This window comes from Theobroma cacao, chromosome 10, assembly GCF_000208745.1.
Source record: "Theobroma cacao cultivar B97-61/B2 chromosome 10, Criollo_cocoa_genome_V2, whole genome shotgun sequence".
Classification (NCBI taxonomy): domain Eukaryota; kingdom Viridiplantae; phylum Streptophyta; class Magnoliopsida; order Malvales; family Malvaceae; genus Theobroma; species Theobroma cacao.
The window spans coordinates 11,155,222-11,170,920 of record NC_030859.1 but is presented as its reverse complement, the minus strand read 5'-3'; the positions used below and the strand labels follow the sequence as shown (position 1 = coordinate 11,170,920).

General features: G+C 33.4%; 1 protein-coding gene across 1 annotated transcript; it reads right to left on the bottom strand.

The window, feature by feature from the left end:
• Nucleotides 2,659-3,381, bottom strand: LOC108663618. Its single transcript, XM_018128834.1, has 2 exons — nt 3,061-3,381; nt 2,659-2,937 (listed from the first exon to the last, which is right to left on the bottom strand). Exons 1-2 carry the CDS (start codon nt 3,379-3,381, stop codon nt 2,659-2,661), a joined length of 600 nt encoding a protein of 199 aa, XP_017984323.1.

Genomic DNA, 15,699 nt, shown 5'->3' with positions numbered 1-15,699 from the left:
ATTTTTAAAACACTGCGTAAATAATTTTTACTTGCAGCGTAAAAGCAAAATAAATTCCTACATACAGTAGTACAGATAACTAAAGTATGAAATTTAATTTATAGTGACATGTGGACCCCCAATAACAAAAATGAACGAAGGCTGCAAACCTACAGTTTTTGAGGAAGTAAAGCCAACTGTAGCCTTCGACGATATCAACTATTTACAGTCTATACTGAGCCTAAAATGGGTGGAAAGGAGGGTAGTGAGATTATAAATTCCAGTGAGTAAACAGATACCATCTAAACCATCTAAAGTCGAGTAAATGGAGCCAATTAAAAATAAGTCATCATACTGTAATTTCATTATCTTTTAACTCATTTCACCCAAATAAAATCAATTCATATAAATCGAGTAATCAACATGGCTTATGAATTTCTTAAAACTTTGGCTCGTGCCAAAACTCGTACTCGGTGATACCTTGCGTCGGGCATCCAACCGAGTCTGCCAAGGCTGCTAAAAAGTTATGTACTCATAATCATGTTTTTATTTGGAAAACATAGCCATTCCTTGGCGTTGGCTGAGTTCTCCCTCACGTGGTAGTTTAGCTTGAAGTGAACCCTAAACTTTACCCCAGGAGATACCCTACGCGCCTCTCCGATCGAGGTAAGAATATAATGAGATTTACCGTGCCCCTTTAGAAGGCTAGTCCACAGAAACCCCCTACTGCAGTTACTAATTAATATATAATCCACCAATTCAATAAAATTTGTAATAGCATGACATGGCAATTATTTTATTTACAGCCTTTCAAGGCAAATCAACAGTTCATAAGCCATTCAATTAGAACCATAATTTAACAATACATCAAATGGTCTCCAATTACTCTATTTCAAAGCCATCATTCAATTTCTAGAAAATTTTATAAAATCATTTCATTTAATCACATTTTTTGTTATAAAACATAAAGATTTATCATTTAACCTCATTTTTCATAAAATCACAAAATCAGATAAAAATTCACTTTAGATAATTAAGACAATAGTAAGGTTACTCACAAGGTCTAGAGTGCAGATTTTCAAAGTACTCTGATTACTGGTCATCGGATGCAATTTCCTTGCCTTTATCGGAAGACTCACCACCTTGACATAGTACAAAATTGAGAAACTTACTACATTAGTACTAAATCGAAATTAAACTAATTCAGACTACTAATGCATGATATGGAATGCAAAATGCACGGGTAACCATCTAAACCCTATATTGGCCTAATTCGTCTTATCACCTGATTAATTGGCCAACGCGTCCAATTTAGCTCCAAATTGCTCCATTTCTTTTCCAATACCTTAATTCCCCAAACACAAGTTAAATAACCTAAAATTTGGCAAAACCATCTTCACTTTTTTTCTTAGAATTTTCGGTCAATAATGGTGCATTAACATCGTCATTTTTCCTACTACTTTTCCACACCATAATTCATCATTTTCTAACCAATTCTCTTAAAATAAAAATCAAATTCATCCTCACTCAATACAAGATAGGTTTGGCCATTGATGGGTGATGGGAAAAATGAATTATTTTCTTGTTGTTTTACTTTTAGACATAGTAAACTAACTAAAAACACTAACATAACTTGAAATCAAATCAATCCAACATCATTCTCTCTCCATACCCATTCGACCAACCATGAATTCACCATGAACGCATGAAATTTAACAATGGAAAATAAGGAGAAATGCTTAAGGAAAATAGATTTCAAGTTTAAATTGAGAAATCCTACCTTTTTCACTTGTTTTCCTTGATTTTCCACACTTTTTCTCTTGAAATTCTCCACCTAGGGTTTGTTCTTTCTTTGTTCTTCATTATTCTTCCTTTGACCGGCCATATGAAGAGAAATGGGCTGATTTTTATGCCAAAAATAAGTGGATATAAATTTGACACATGTCACCATTCCATTGGTTCATGTGTCATACTTAGCCATTGAGTAATTTGTCTCCACCACTTAAATTTCCTCAATTATTCATGATAATATTGAGTAAAATCCATGTGTTGGACAAGTGCTGGGTGGTGTAAAATTACAATTTTGCCGTTGAGGTGACAAAATGACTATTTTTCCCTTTATGCTCGAAAAATGCCGAAATTAAAATTTTTCACTCCTCAAACTCAAATTATACTCCAAATGATCAATCTTAGTCAAAAATTTGATCCAACACTCACGTCTTAAGCTCAGGTGGCAAAATGACCATTTTGCCTTTAAGTCATGAAAATTCCAATTTGACTCCAAATCGGTCCTCGAACTCCGAATCACCATTTTAAGTCATTCTGGAAATTTAAAATTTTCAATGTCACCCTAAAATCTCTATTTGATCTAGTTCGAGGCTTAAATCAACTTTGTTGTACCTCTGGGTACAATACCGACTTTAGTAAATTTTTCGGGACTCTTTTAGCATGCAAACATGTTATCCATCACATGTATATCATGACAAGTATTTTATACGGTCGGGCTTTGCAATATCGATCCCATCTGACCCCAAGGTCTATTACACAGGCCCTCAACATATCTTCCAATGTCTGTATCGTCCGTTCAGACTGTCCATCAGTCTAAGGGTGGAAAATTGTGCTGAAGTCCAACTTAGTGCCCAACGCTTCTTGTAACTTTCCCCAAAACCTACTGGTAAACTAAGGTCCTTTGTCAAATGCTATAGAAATGGGGATACCATGCAACCGCACTATCTCATCCACATAAATTCGAGCGTACTGAGCAGCACCATACGTTGTCTTAACCGGAAGAAAATAGGCTGATTTCATTAACCGGTCCACTATGATCCAAATTGAGTCATATCCCCCACTAGTCCAAGGCAAACCCATTACGAAATCCATTGCAATATGCTCCCACTTCCATTCGGGCACTAGTAATGGCTGTAGTAGCCCTGCAGGCTTTTGATGCTCGGCCTTAACCTGCTGACAAACCAGGCACTTGGAGACAAACTCAGCTACATCTTTCTTAATTCCTTTCCACCAATATGCCTCTTTCAAATCTTGATACATCTTTGTAGCCCTTGGATGTACCACATAGGCTACCATGTGAGCTTCCTCCAATATTTTTCTCCTCAACCCGTCACCATCAGGCATATAAAGTCTGGTTCCATACCTGAACATTCCATCTGTGCCTTTGGTAAACATTTTTTCGTTTCTTCCTTGAGGACCCTCGAAGGCCTTAACTACGAACTCATATTTGTTTTGTGCTTCTTTAATCTGGTCCATTAAAATAGGCCTCACTCTAAAATATGCTAGCAATGCATTTGCATCTGAAACTTTCAAATGCACACCCATGTCTCCCAAACTATGCATCTCCCTAATCAAGAATCCCCTATCTGTGGAGATATGTGCCAGGCTTCCCATCGATTTTCAACTCAAGGCATCTGCCACTACATTTGCCTTATCGGGATGGTAGAGAGTGGTTCAATCATAATCCTTTAGCAACTCCATCCATCTACGCTGCTGCAAGTTAAGATCCTTCTACTGAAATATATATTTCAAGCTTTTGTGGTTCGTATATATCTCGCAAGTCTCACCATACAAATAATGTCTCCAAATCTTTAAGGCAAACACGATTGTTGCCATCTTCAAGCACCTTCAAGCATTATTTTTTGCTAACCTCCTTTCAACCGATTAATGCTCCCTTTAACTGATTAAAGCTTCTCTCTAGTCATCCTTAACTGATAAAAATGGGCTCCAACCAATTATGATGTCTTCAACTTTAAATCTCTTAGTTTCGTGCCTTGGATGGTCATCAATATTTTAAATTTGAATTTTGGTGCTTCTTGACATTTTAACTTTGACCTTTAACCAGTTAACTCTATTCCTAAAATTGATTAAAAAGGCTTTTATTTTGCATCCAACGCCCACTTAATTGATTAAACTCTGTGTTAACCAGTTAAGACCTTTTTGTCTAGCCTTAATGTAGCACCCAGACTTGCTTTAATTGATTAAGGATCTGTGTTAATTGGTTAAGACTAATCTGTCTTCATTAAAGCTCTTTCTTCTTTACTTGTTTAACGAATTAACCCATTTTGCAACTGAACAAGCATCTTGACTTGCTTTCAAATACTAAATATATTAATGCATTTAAGCTTTCTCTTGCACACTGAAATAATATAATTAGACACTAATGAATGGGAATGTTTTGTTATCATCAAAACACATGAAGTCAACATTCTCTATCTTTTATTTTTTATGATGAAAAAATACTCCTAGATCAAGAGTGCAATGTCTATGTTCAATATGAATGCTTCAAATCTTTATGCATAATGAGTTGCTCCCCCTTAGTTAATGCATCTAGTTTTCTTTAATGATTCACAATAAAATATTTATAACATCCACAGTAGCTAAACGAGATATACAATATCCATAGTAGGTAAGCAAGATATATTGAATATCCACAATAACTAGCACATTATATTCAATAAAACCATAACTAAGCATCACACACATAAATTAAACATGAATACCAATCAAACTCTATTTAACTTAGTCTTCATTTCTCTTTTTTTTTTGTCATTATTAAAAAAAAATTTTAAACTCTCCCTTAATGAATACATCTATATTTTCCTTTAATCTTTAAATCTGACTTTAATGAATGGGAATCATAAGCACTCATACACCTAAGAAATACAAGCTTATAGATATAGTTCAATAACTTAAAGAGTCAAGCTTGTAATTATGTAAGAACAAATGTATGGAAGTTAATCATTTTAAGAACTTGTCAAGGACCACTTAAATAATATTCAAGCAAATTTGATCATTTTGTCATAATCAAAATTATAACAATTTTAAAGCTAACAGTCTCTCCCTTTTTGATATGACAAGACTATGAGCATAATTTGCATTTGAAATGATTTTAAAATCTCCCCCTCAACATATGCAGAAAATTAAATTTGCTCATAAACCTTTTCCCCCTTTTTGTTATATCAAAAAAGTTAGGAAAAGTGAACACTAAACACTTAAGCTCAAGAAATAATGGTTAGCAAAATCCGTCAAGAATATAAGCATTAAGACCACGAATATGTAACCATAAAGTCATCAAGTCATCATATATATGCACTTAATATCCTCAACCAAGTCATTAACAAATATACCCATTAAGCACATTCAAGTATTAATTCATCAAGAGAATCATCAATAAAAATGCCACATGTATGTATATCTATAAGCAAAATGTGGACATAACATTTATGAAGTTCAAGAAAGATAAGCATAAAGATGTTCAATAAGCACATAAGCCATATTTCAACTCCAATACCAAGTGTTAAAGTTCAATATACCAATTGATAGATATAAGTAAAATCTCCCCTTTTGTAAAAGCACAATATCATTTATGAGAGATGGAATCATTTTAAGGCTCATTATATCAATTGGAAAAGCACTAGTAAAGACTTCCCTAATCATCAAGCATTCCAAGTATATCAACTTCAAGGCTCAAAACATTTAAGAAAGATATGATCAATTTAAAGCACAAGTGAGAAGAGACAATTATAAAGTTTGATGCTAATTTTAAAGCTAAATACGAATTGAGAAAACTTAAGGCTTGATACCGATTATGCATTTCAACATTCAAGTTTAATTGAAAAGCAATATAAAGCACAATATCAATTTTGGTGTTTAGTAAGATGTTATCGGTGGCAAAGAACACCAAATGTTGAATTCTCACCAAACCTTGTTGTTGTAGATGTTAATTTCTTATGATATCAATGGCAATGATTGACTCCTCCTTAAGAAATCATAGGCTCAACACAAATTGAAAGAGATCCTTAATAGATCAAATATTAGGAGAAAAATTATGAACCTAGAATAAATGAGCATTCAAATAGATATTAATTTATTTCCCTAATACTCAAGTATTCATGGAACTAAAAGAGTATGAGAATTCAAATAGATGTAAACCATATGCATCAAATACTCATATTTTCAAGAAATATTTGCAAGTAGCTCCTAGGCATGCCTAAGGTATCATTAGTCTTCAAGCATCATTCTCAATTATCATCAATTATCAATAATTAATCATCATCAAGCATTCATTATCCATTCTCAATATCAACCAACCAAGCAGTATCAATCAAGCATTTCCATGAAATTCTCTAATTCATATATAAAAATAGCAACTCAATGAGAAATTAAAAAAAAAATCATCATTAAGCATTTTTAATGAGTATTCTTCCAAATCATTTTCAAGCAGTCATTCATCCAAGTTATTTTGAAGTAAGCGTTACAAGATGTATTCTCCAAATTATATATGAAATTATCAATTCAAGGAGGACTTTCACAAAAGGCGTATCATTATTAATGAAGCATGAACAAAGCATTCTGCACTTATTGCAATCATGTAAAGGAACATTGTGAGCAAGTAAGCACTAGCATGATTACAAAAAATAAAATAGCTATCTTCATTAACCATGATTCCAATTTTGTTTACCAAAATGCAAGCATGAGTTCAATATAGACATATACCTATTCAAAAATATGCAACCATTGAAGTTCAAGGGGCATACTATTTCTCAATAATTCATGATTCATGGGTGATATCAATTGTTATAGAATATTGAAAAGTAAAGCACTCAACTCATGAATATATTCAAAGTGGACATTCAATTATCAATGAATACCAATTGTCAAGATTCAAGAAAGTGATATTTAATCAAAGCACATTAGGCATTCATTGCCAACTAAAGCTATAGGCCATATTTCATTTGACATGTCAAGTTATTCATGGTAACCTATAAGCTAAAGTTTAATGCACACAAAATCTTTAGATCATGTAAACAATAAGGCTTAATGAAGACATAGTGAACATTTAAATGCATACTCAAAATAAATTTCAACTATGTCAACTTATAATATATGTCATGATCAAACTTGACAATTAAATTCATATTCAAATGCATAGCTCTGGTGAAGTTATATTCTTCAATCATTAAGGTCAAGCAAGATTAAATGTCATGTAAGTATGTGGCTTGACCAATATAATTGATGAACCAAGAATATTTTCATTAAGTTCAATGAGTTCATCCCAATCAAATTCATATGCATAATCAAGAAATCGTTTTTGAAACATTGATTTAAAGCGAAAACGTAAAATATATTTCAAGAATAGTTCCTACATTAGGATTTTAATGTTTCAATTTTCACAAGAAGATATTATCTATCTATGCACATGAAGATCCAATAAGATTAACACATTCAAGCATTGATGAACAATTTCTCATATATTTACTTTACCATTGTAAATACATAAGAATTTATAGAATCAATATAAGTGTCATGCTTGGGAATAGATAGATTTAAGCAATCAAGAAAGTTTTCCCAATTTTCATCAAGTTTTGCAATTTCAAGAACATGTACTTGTACCAAATGATCATGAAAGTATTCATAATTCATATTTTTAAGAGTCGAGAATCGTCTTTGAAAAGGAAATTCATGGAAGAAAATATTATAATGGACAAGAAGTAAAGTAAGAATACATTTTGGAACTCAAAACCTATCCATTTTGGCTTTAAAACACTCAAAAGTCGACTACATATCCCTAGGGTCCACTTTTTATCATTCTAGTAACATTGTTTACATTTTGTTCCCTAATAGTCAACTAGTTATGCTAAAAAGTTAATTATGCTTGATTCATGCATATGAAAAGCTAGAAAAAGCTACAAAACATGCAATGTTCCAAGGTATAATGATCTCAAAACATGGATTTGTGTGAAAACAATTTAGAATTTCATTTCAACCATATTTATAACATCATTTTGGACATGTATGATCAGAGGTTCTTCAAGAAAAACATGTGGACTCAAATTTTGGCTTTTATTGCTTCTTGTTCACAAGTGCTAAAAAGTGAAATACTCATTTGAAGAATCATATCTATAAAATGCTCAAACACGTTCAATTTTCATCATGATGCATGAATATGACTTATAAAATGTACAAGCATTTTAAACAAAGTTTAAGCATAATAAGCATCAAATTTCACTTTTTCAACATTTTTCCAACATGTAGAAAAAAATGCCCTTGAGGTCATTCAAGCATTCATTTGCAACAACAAGAAATGATAATAACATTTTTAACATAAGGCACACTTGTTCAAGTTTTATATCATTGAAATCATTGTAGCCTCAAGCATTACAAGAAGATTTGTTCATTTGCTTAAAATATCATCAATGTCAAATTATCATACTCATGATTATGCTTAAGAAAACTCTTTCAATCTATTTCATGAATCATGAGAGAAACATCAAGCACAATGAGATTTATGCAATTCATGTATCAAATCAATTTTGCTCAACCGTGCTATATCATCAAAAACAATAAATCAATTTAAATCAAAGAGAATAAAAAGATTTTTCAAGAAAATCAATTGATAAGGATTTAATCTTTTCATTTTACAAACTTTTCAACTTGAAACATTTAAGATTAGACAAGCTTTATGAAAAATCATGAGCTCAATATCAGACAATTTTGTTCAAATTATGCTTTAAATGATTTATGAAATTTGCAATAAACATAATGAATTGTGTTTATATATGTCAAGGGTCATTCTCAAATATCTCACAATCATATGCCAAAAATGCCCTTATCACCATTCAAGCTTACAAGCAAGCATGCACATCTAATAAGAACAAGTCAATAAGTATTTCATCATGAAACAAACTTGTCCAACAGATAAATCATTATAAACTTAAGGATGGCAATATTTTTCTCATATAAGCTCATTTTACTTTAAAAGCACCAATTAAAGTAGTCAAAATTTTCAAGCTCATTATCAACCATCTTGAACTATTCAAGCAAGTTCTAGAATGTAAACCATAGAGAATTGATCTAAAATTTTACTAAATACTAAAATTAAAATAATTTAATTTTATCCAAACAATAAAAAATAGATAGTTAATTAAACTAGAAATTAATTAACAAGAACTAATTAACAATAATTAAAAAACAAAGCAACAATAGAATTGAATAAAAATCAAATTAAACAAGTCTAGGATTACTATATCCCTCACACTTCATTTAAATATCGCCTCTCTCTCTTAAATTATTCCAATGGAATGAGTTGCTAGCAAAAAGTCCTAAATTATTTATAAAGCTCTCTCAAAACTTTTATAAAATTATCTACTTTAATCAAAACACTTTATTCCTATGTGAATTGAAATTAGAACAGACTTATCAAGTTCAAGCTCTAATACTGGCAACATATGGCATATAGGTATATCCTTGTCCTATGCATAAATCAATTTATTCATCCAAGCAAATAAATATGATCATATGCTATTCCAATTTTAGTCTACACTAAACTCCCTTTCACAAGTTATGTTCAGGTTTCTAAATTGATTTAATTGGTGACCAAACAATTAAAAGCATTAAGAACAAATTGGAATAAGCAATCCAATTCCATTAAAAATAAGGTAGAAAAAGATTAAAAATTTAAACTACATGTGAATTCAATTGTAATCCTACAGAAAAGAAATTAACTACTCATAATGAAAATAAAGAATAAAACAATGAAGTTTAACCATCTTAAACAAAAGAAACAAGAAAACTAGAGAAAGAAGGAAAACTAGAGATTGGTGATCTTTAATCTTCAATCTTTTATAGTTGATCTTGTTTTTCTTGAGTTTTTAGTGACTAATCTCCTCATAAAATAACCTAAAATTGATTCCGTCTAGCCTTCCTTTCAATTTGGCTTTATAAGGATGTATTTATAAGGCTCACAAACATAATTTCGATCCAATTCAGACTCCCATCTTCGAAAAGGAATCGTTACAAACTTGAGGCGCCATGGCATAGCTTTCTAGCACCATGGCATTGACTTGTTTTGCATTTTTCTCCTTCTTCATGGCAGAAATAGGAAAAGCGGTAAACTGTACCTCTTAGCTTTCCAATGGTCTAAGAATTCCATCATTTGGACTTCTATAAAGAGAGTTATAATTGAAATACCAAGATATTTATAAATAGGGCCTTGGCTCTTTAAACACCTTTTTTCAACATATTGAGCCTTATTACTTTAGAATCCTACAAAAAACATAAAACTAATAAATAATAACCAAACTAAAGCAAATAAGCATAAAACCACATAACTTAATCAAAGTAAACTAATTAGAAAAATTAACTAAAAATAATTAAATCTTATCCTAAATTTAAAAACTTAGCTAACTTTTAAGAACAAAATTGAGATAAAAATGATTCTATAGAATAGAATTATTAATAGCCAAATTGGGTAATCTAAGAATTATAGTTTATCCAAAATAACAATGTTAATATTAGGGGAAATTTTTTTATGGCCTTTGAAAACAAAGTGTTTTTGAAATAAACTTCCAGATAAATTTAACTATTTTTAGCCACTAGAAGAGATTTTGGGACAAAAATGCCTTAATGAGACATCTTTGATGACGTGCACTCTCAAACATACAAAAAATTAGAAAATAAATATGCGAAGAATTTTCGAACATCTACTTTTGTGCAAAACATCCAATTTTTTCCCCAGAAGCTTTTGTAAAACAAAATAATGGTTTTTCAGATATTTCGAACATGGCATTCAAATAATAGGAAGGGTGATATTAAATCGAACGAGGAACCGGTTATGATGAATTGAAAGCTTCGAGAACGATGTGAAAGCAGAAATCCCTGATACGATGGTGAATCTTAAGGAGAAAGATGTGAATTTGAGCAGGAAATGGTCATGCTACAGCAGGCCATATGGTCTGTGTGACGACTGGGTTTTAGAGTTTGTGAAACGGAATAGTGGGAATGTGTGGCACGACATGGTGGGAATGTGTGACACGGCATGGTGAGAATATGTGACATGGGTGTTACACAGCAGGGTATAGAGTTTGTGACACGGCATGGTGGCAATGTGTGATACGTCATGGTGAAACTATGTTAAATGAGTGTGACACGGCAGGGTATAGAGTTTGTGACACTCCATGGAGGGAATCTTTGACACGGCAGGGTGATAATGTGTAAGATAGCATGGTGAGAATATGTGAGATGGGTGTGACACGGCAGCGTTTAAAGTGTGTGACACACCATGGTCAGAACGTGTGACATGGCAGGGTCATAATGTGTGAAACGGCACAGTGATAATGTGTGACACAGGTGTGACACAATAGGGTTTAGAGTGTGTGACACGCCATGGAGGGAATCTGTGACACGACAGGGTGATAATGTGTGAGATGGCAAGGTGAGAATATGTGAGACGGGTGTGAGACGGCAGCATTTAGAGTGTGTGACATGCCATGGTCAGAACATGTGACATAACAGTGTCATAATGTGTGAAATGACATAGTGATAATGTATGACATGGGTGTGAAACGATAGGGTTTAGAGTGTGTGACACGGCAGGGTGATAATGTGTGAGACGACACGGTGAGAATATGTGAGACAGGTGTGACATGGCAACGTTTAGAGTGTCTGACACGCCATGGTCAAAACGTGTGACATGGCAGGGTCATAATGTGTGAAACGATACAGTGATAATGTATGACACGAGTGTGACATGGCAGGGTTTAGAGTGTGTGACATGCCATGGAGGGAATCTGTGGCACACCAAGGTGAAAATGTGGGAGACGGTACGGTGAGAATATGTGGGACGAGTGTGACACGGCAACGTTTAGAGTGTGTGACATGTCATGGTCAGAACGTGTGACACGGCAGGGTCATAATGTGTGAAATGGCACAGTGATAATGTGTGACACAGGTGTGACACGACCGGGTTTAGAGTGTTTGACAAGCCATGGAAGGAATCTGTGACACGCCAAGGTGAAAATGTGTGAGACAGCACGGTGAGAATATGTGGGACGGGTGTGACACGGTAGTGTTTAGAGTGTGGGACACACCATGGTCAGACATGTGACACGGCATTACTTGAACATGTGACACGCCATGGGTTTAATATGTGACAAGCCATGGTGTGGAAGAACGTGGGAAAATGACGAGGAAGGTGTTTGGACTTCCACTGAATGAATGAAATGAATATAAAAGGCCATTTCATTTTAATTAAATATTTTTCTGAAATCTCGAACGTCTGTGTGAAGGAAGTAAGAGAGTTTCTTTCATTCCTCATTCCGAAAGGTAGCAGAGAGTTCGACTTCATTCTTTGCAAGCTTAACTACATCACAGCAACAATGTCGGTTATTAGTGAAGAGGTTAGTCACTCTAAAATTAATCTTCCTTCTGTTCGTTGATTTTTTGCTGGGTTGGTTTACTTAAACTATTGATTTTTTGTTGGTTTTCTGGGTTGTTTGGTGTTTTTTTTTTTTTTTTGCAATTGTTATGCATTGCTTAAACTGTTTTCTTCCTAGTTTTATGGTCATACCAAAGTTGTCACACAACCCAAATTTCAAGCTATGACCGGCACATGGGCCCAATGGGCATCGCCCACTAAGTGCAAGCAAGCCTATTTATGCAATCCTTATCATCATTCCAAACCATCATTTCTCAAACCCATATTGTAATTCTCAATTAAAAATATTTTAATAACATTTTATAGGAACCCAATACTCACAATTGTATTATGCTAACATAGTATCACTCATTTGCTACCTTACAGTGGCTTCAGTAATCAAATATACATATTTGATTTTTAACATGAATCTTAGTGGTCTTCATTACTTATACATGTACACAAGCATAAGACTCTTGACCGTCAGCGGAGTGACTCTAGGTAAAGATACAGCTATTGAGTTGCCATAGTACTTACCAAAAAGATAAGCATACGTGGACAGCTCAATCTAGGTCCCAATTGCCTTTGCATCTAAAAACATGAAGTTTAAAAACGTGAGTATAAACTCAGTGAGTGAACATAAGAAGGGAACAAGCAATCGATAGGAAGAATTTGGAAATCATGATGCGCTTGTTTCAAAAACAATGCAATTGATTTAATTTCTTACTAAAAACCCCTCATTTCAAACTTTGATCAATAACCTCAAAGTGTTGCAATAACCCATGATCAATCCAAGAAGTTAAATGGGTGAAAAATGGGTCAAAATCAAGCAAGGTAGCAAGCATGGTAGCAAGTTTCTCGCTACAGCAAGAAACAATCTTAGTTTGCATATGTTTCAGCTTTTCTGTCATGTCTCCCACTACAGAAGTTCAATTGATCTAATTTTCAAACCATTAGAAAGATAAGAGGTAGCGCCACAACTTTCATGTTTACCACTTTTCCCATTTTGGACGTGAATGTGGTCAAAATCTTCATCTAAGTGAAAGCACTGCACAAAAACTCAAGAGTTTCTCGCTATAGCGAGAATCAGGTCAGTGTGACCCCCAAAACCTGAGAGTTTCTCGCTGCAGTGAAAATGAATCTTGCTGCAGCAAGAAACAGAACATTTTGAGTGAAATGGGTCTTGTTACATCAAAATCCCTTTTCTTGTTGAAATGAAAATCAATTTGGGAGCAATTAACAATGCCAACACACAACAAAATCACAATTATTTGCATAAACTTTTTATAACATATATATATGTATTTGTATATACATACATCATCATGCAGACCATTCCACCACACTCAACTCAATGCAATATCATCATCATGTGTGCACTCCCTACTCACACACTTCAGCATCATCATGTATACCATTCCACCACACCCAACTCAATGCAATATCATCATCATGTGTGCACTCCCTACTTGCACACTTCAACATTATCATGTGTGTACTCCCTACTCGCACACTCTATCATCATCATGTGTGCACTCCCTACTCACACACTTCAACATCATCACACAACATTATTCATCAATATAAAACATATATTCATATATATATACCTACCAACATAATATAGAACACATGGATTCATCTTTTTACACATTTCACATTTTTCACAGTATCAAAACATTTTATCAAGGGCTTGTTCCTTGGCACACATTTTTAAAGAAAATTTGGATAAAACCATTCAAATGTTCATTCAAATACATTACATTTCCCAAAAAAAATTTTGAAATGCAAGTTCACTCGCTAGTCTTGTTGATTCTTTTGCTGGACTTTAGCCTCAACTAATGCTCCAAATGGACATGTAAGGCCTTGTTGGAACCTATACACACATAATATCACGACCAACCCAAATTGGCATTAACATAATTCCAAAAAGCTCTTTCCTAAATGAAGTTTTACTAGTTTTTCCTAACTAGTTTCCAATTGCCATTAAGTGGCTATATGTTTACTCTACTCTAGTCGCTCTAAAAATTATTAACAATCTCAACAATAGATTAACTCACCATTCTAACCATCAACCATTATCAACAACTTGAAAATTAAACCTAATTCATTACTCACCTTGGTGGTTTTTTGTAGTTGAATTCTTTTCAAAATTCTTCAAGCTAACAAGAGAAATCACTTACTCTCTCTCTCTTTACTTGTCCAGCTAGTGAGAGGAAGATGGAAGTAAGACTTTTTAAGGGTTTTAAGGTGAGAGAGTGAAAGAGCACAAAAGGTTCTATGAAAAAGTGCTCAAAAGCATGAAAATTGAAGATAGGGGGAAAAAGTTATGGAAGCTTTAAGGGAGGCTCCCATGGACATGAAGAAACGTGAGATGGGAAGGGAAGAAGAAATTGCTAGAAGCTGCTGGAAATTGCTGGAGATTTAGATATTTATATCTAAAGTTTATCCATTTGTCACATAAATTACCAAAATGCCCTTAACATGGTGACTTTGTTTTCGTCTCATCCTTTGTGTAATTTTTTTTACTCTTTTGACACTGAGGCAAGGTCCATAATAGTCTAAAAATACTCGAGTTCAAGAAAACATAACAATTTAGACTCAAGATGCAAAATGACCATTTTACCTTTATCATGGAAATTATCATTATTTTTATCTTCTTCATTTATTGACCATCATAAACATCATTCATTCATTCGTTAGGCCTATTTAGACCTTAATATCATAAAAAAAAACACACTGTAAAAGCTCACCAAGAGAAATTATGAAATTAACCCTAGTCCGCATTATCGCGTCCACTTCTAGTTATGTGTCTATGGAGATCGAGATTTCACAAGTTCACTTCTGGATTACCCTTTTTAACTTGGTAATTAACCTCAATTGGCATCCGTAAACTTTATTAGCCACCGTATCAAAATATGAGGTACTATAAAAGTGTTAAAGGGGGTCCGCGTCTGCATATGGCGTGTTGTGGGTTAACTAGTTTTTTGGGTTTTTAGCGTGTCACTACTGTTCCTGGCGTGTAATGGGTTAACTGATTTTTTGGGTTTTTGGCGTGTCACGGCTGTTCCTGGCGTGTTGTGGGTTAACTGGTTTATTAGGTTTTTAGCGTGTCATGGCTGTTGGTGTAAGGAGTCAGCAATTACAGTGATAGGCGTGTCATGACACTGATGCATGGCGTGTCATGACATTTGACTTGATATGCATGGCGTGTTACAACATTTATGGCACGTTTGGTTCGCGGAATAGATAGGAATGGAATAGAATAGTTATTACGTGGGAATAGAATGAGGTGGGAATAGAATAGAATAAGTATTATATAGTTTGGTATGATGAATGGAATAGAGTAGGAATAATTATTATGACTTATTACAGTGTTTGGTTGGTAACAATAGCTTTAGAATAGGAAAGGAATAGAAAATAAAAAGATAAAAATACCCTTTATTATATTTAATTATTTTTTATTTTATTTTTTAAATATTAATAATTTATAATTAATTAAAATATTAATAATT

Coding starts and splice junctions, on each gene's coding strand:
- LOC108663618 (XM_018128834.1), bottom strand. CDS start 3,381: ATGGGAAGCCTGGCACATATCTCCACAGATAGGGGATTCTTGATTAGG. Junction 2,938..3,060: donor TATTGGAGGAAGCTCACATG/GTAGCCTATGTG, acceptor GTTTGTCAGCAG/GTTAAGGCCGAGCATCAAAA.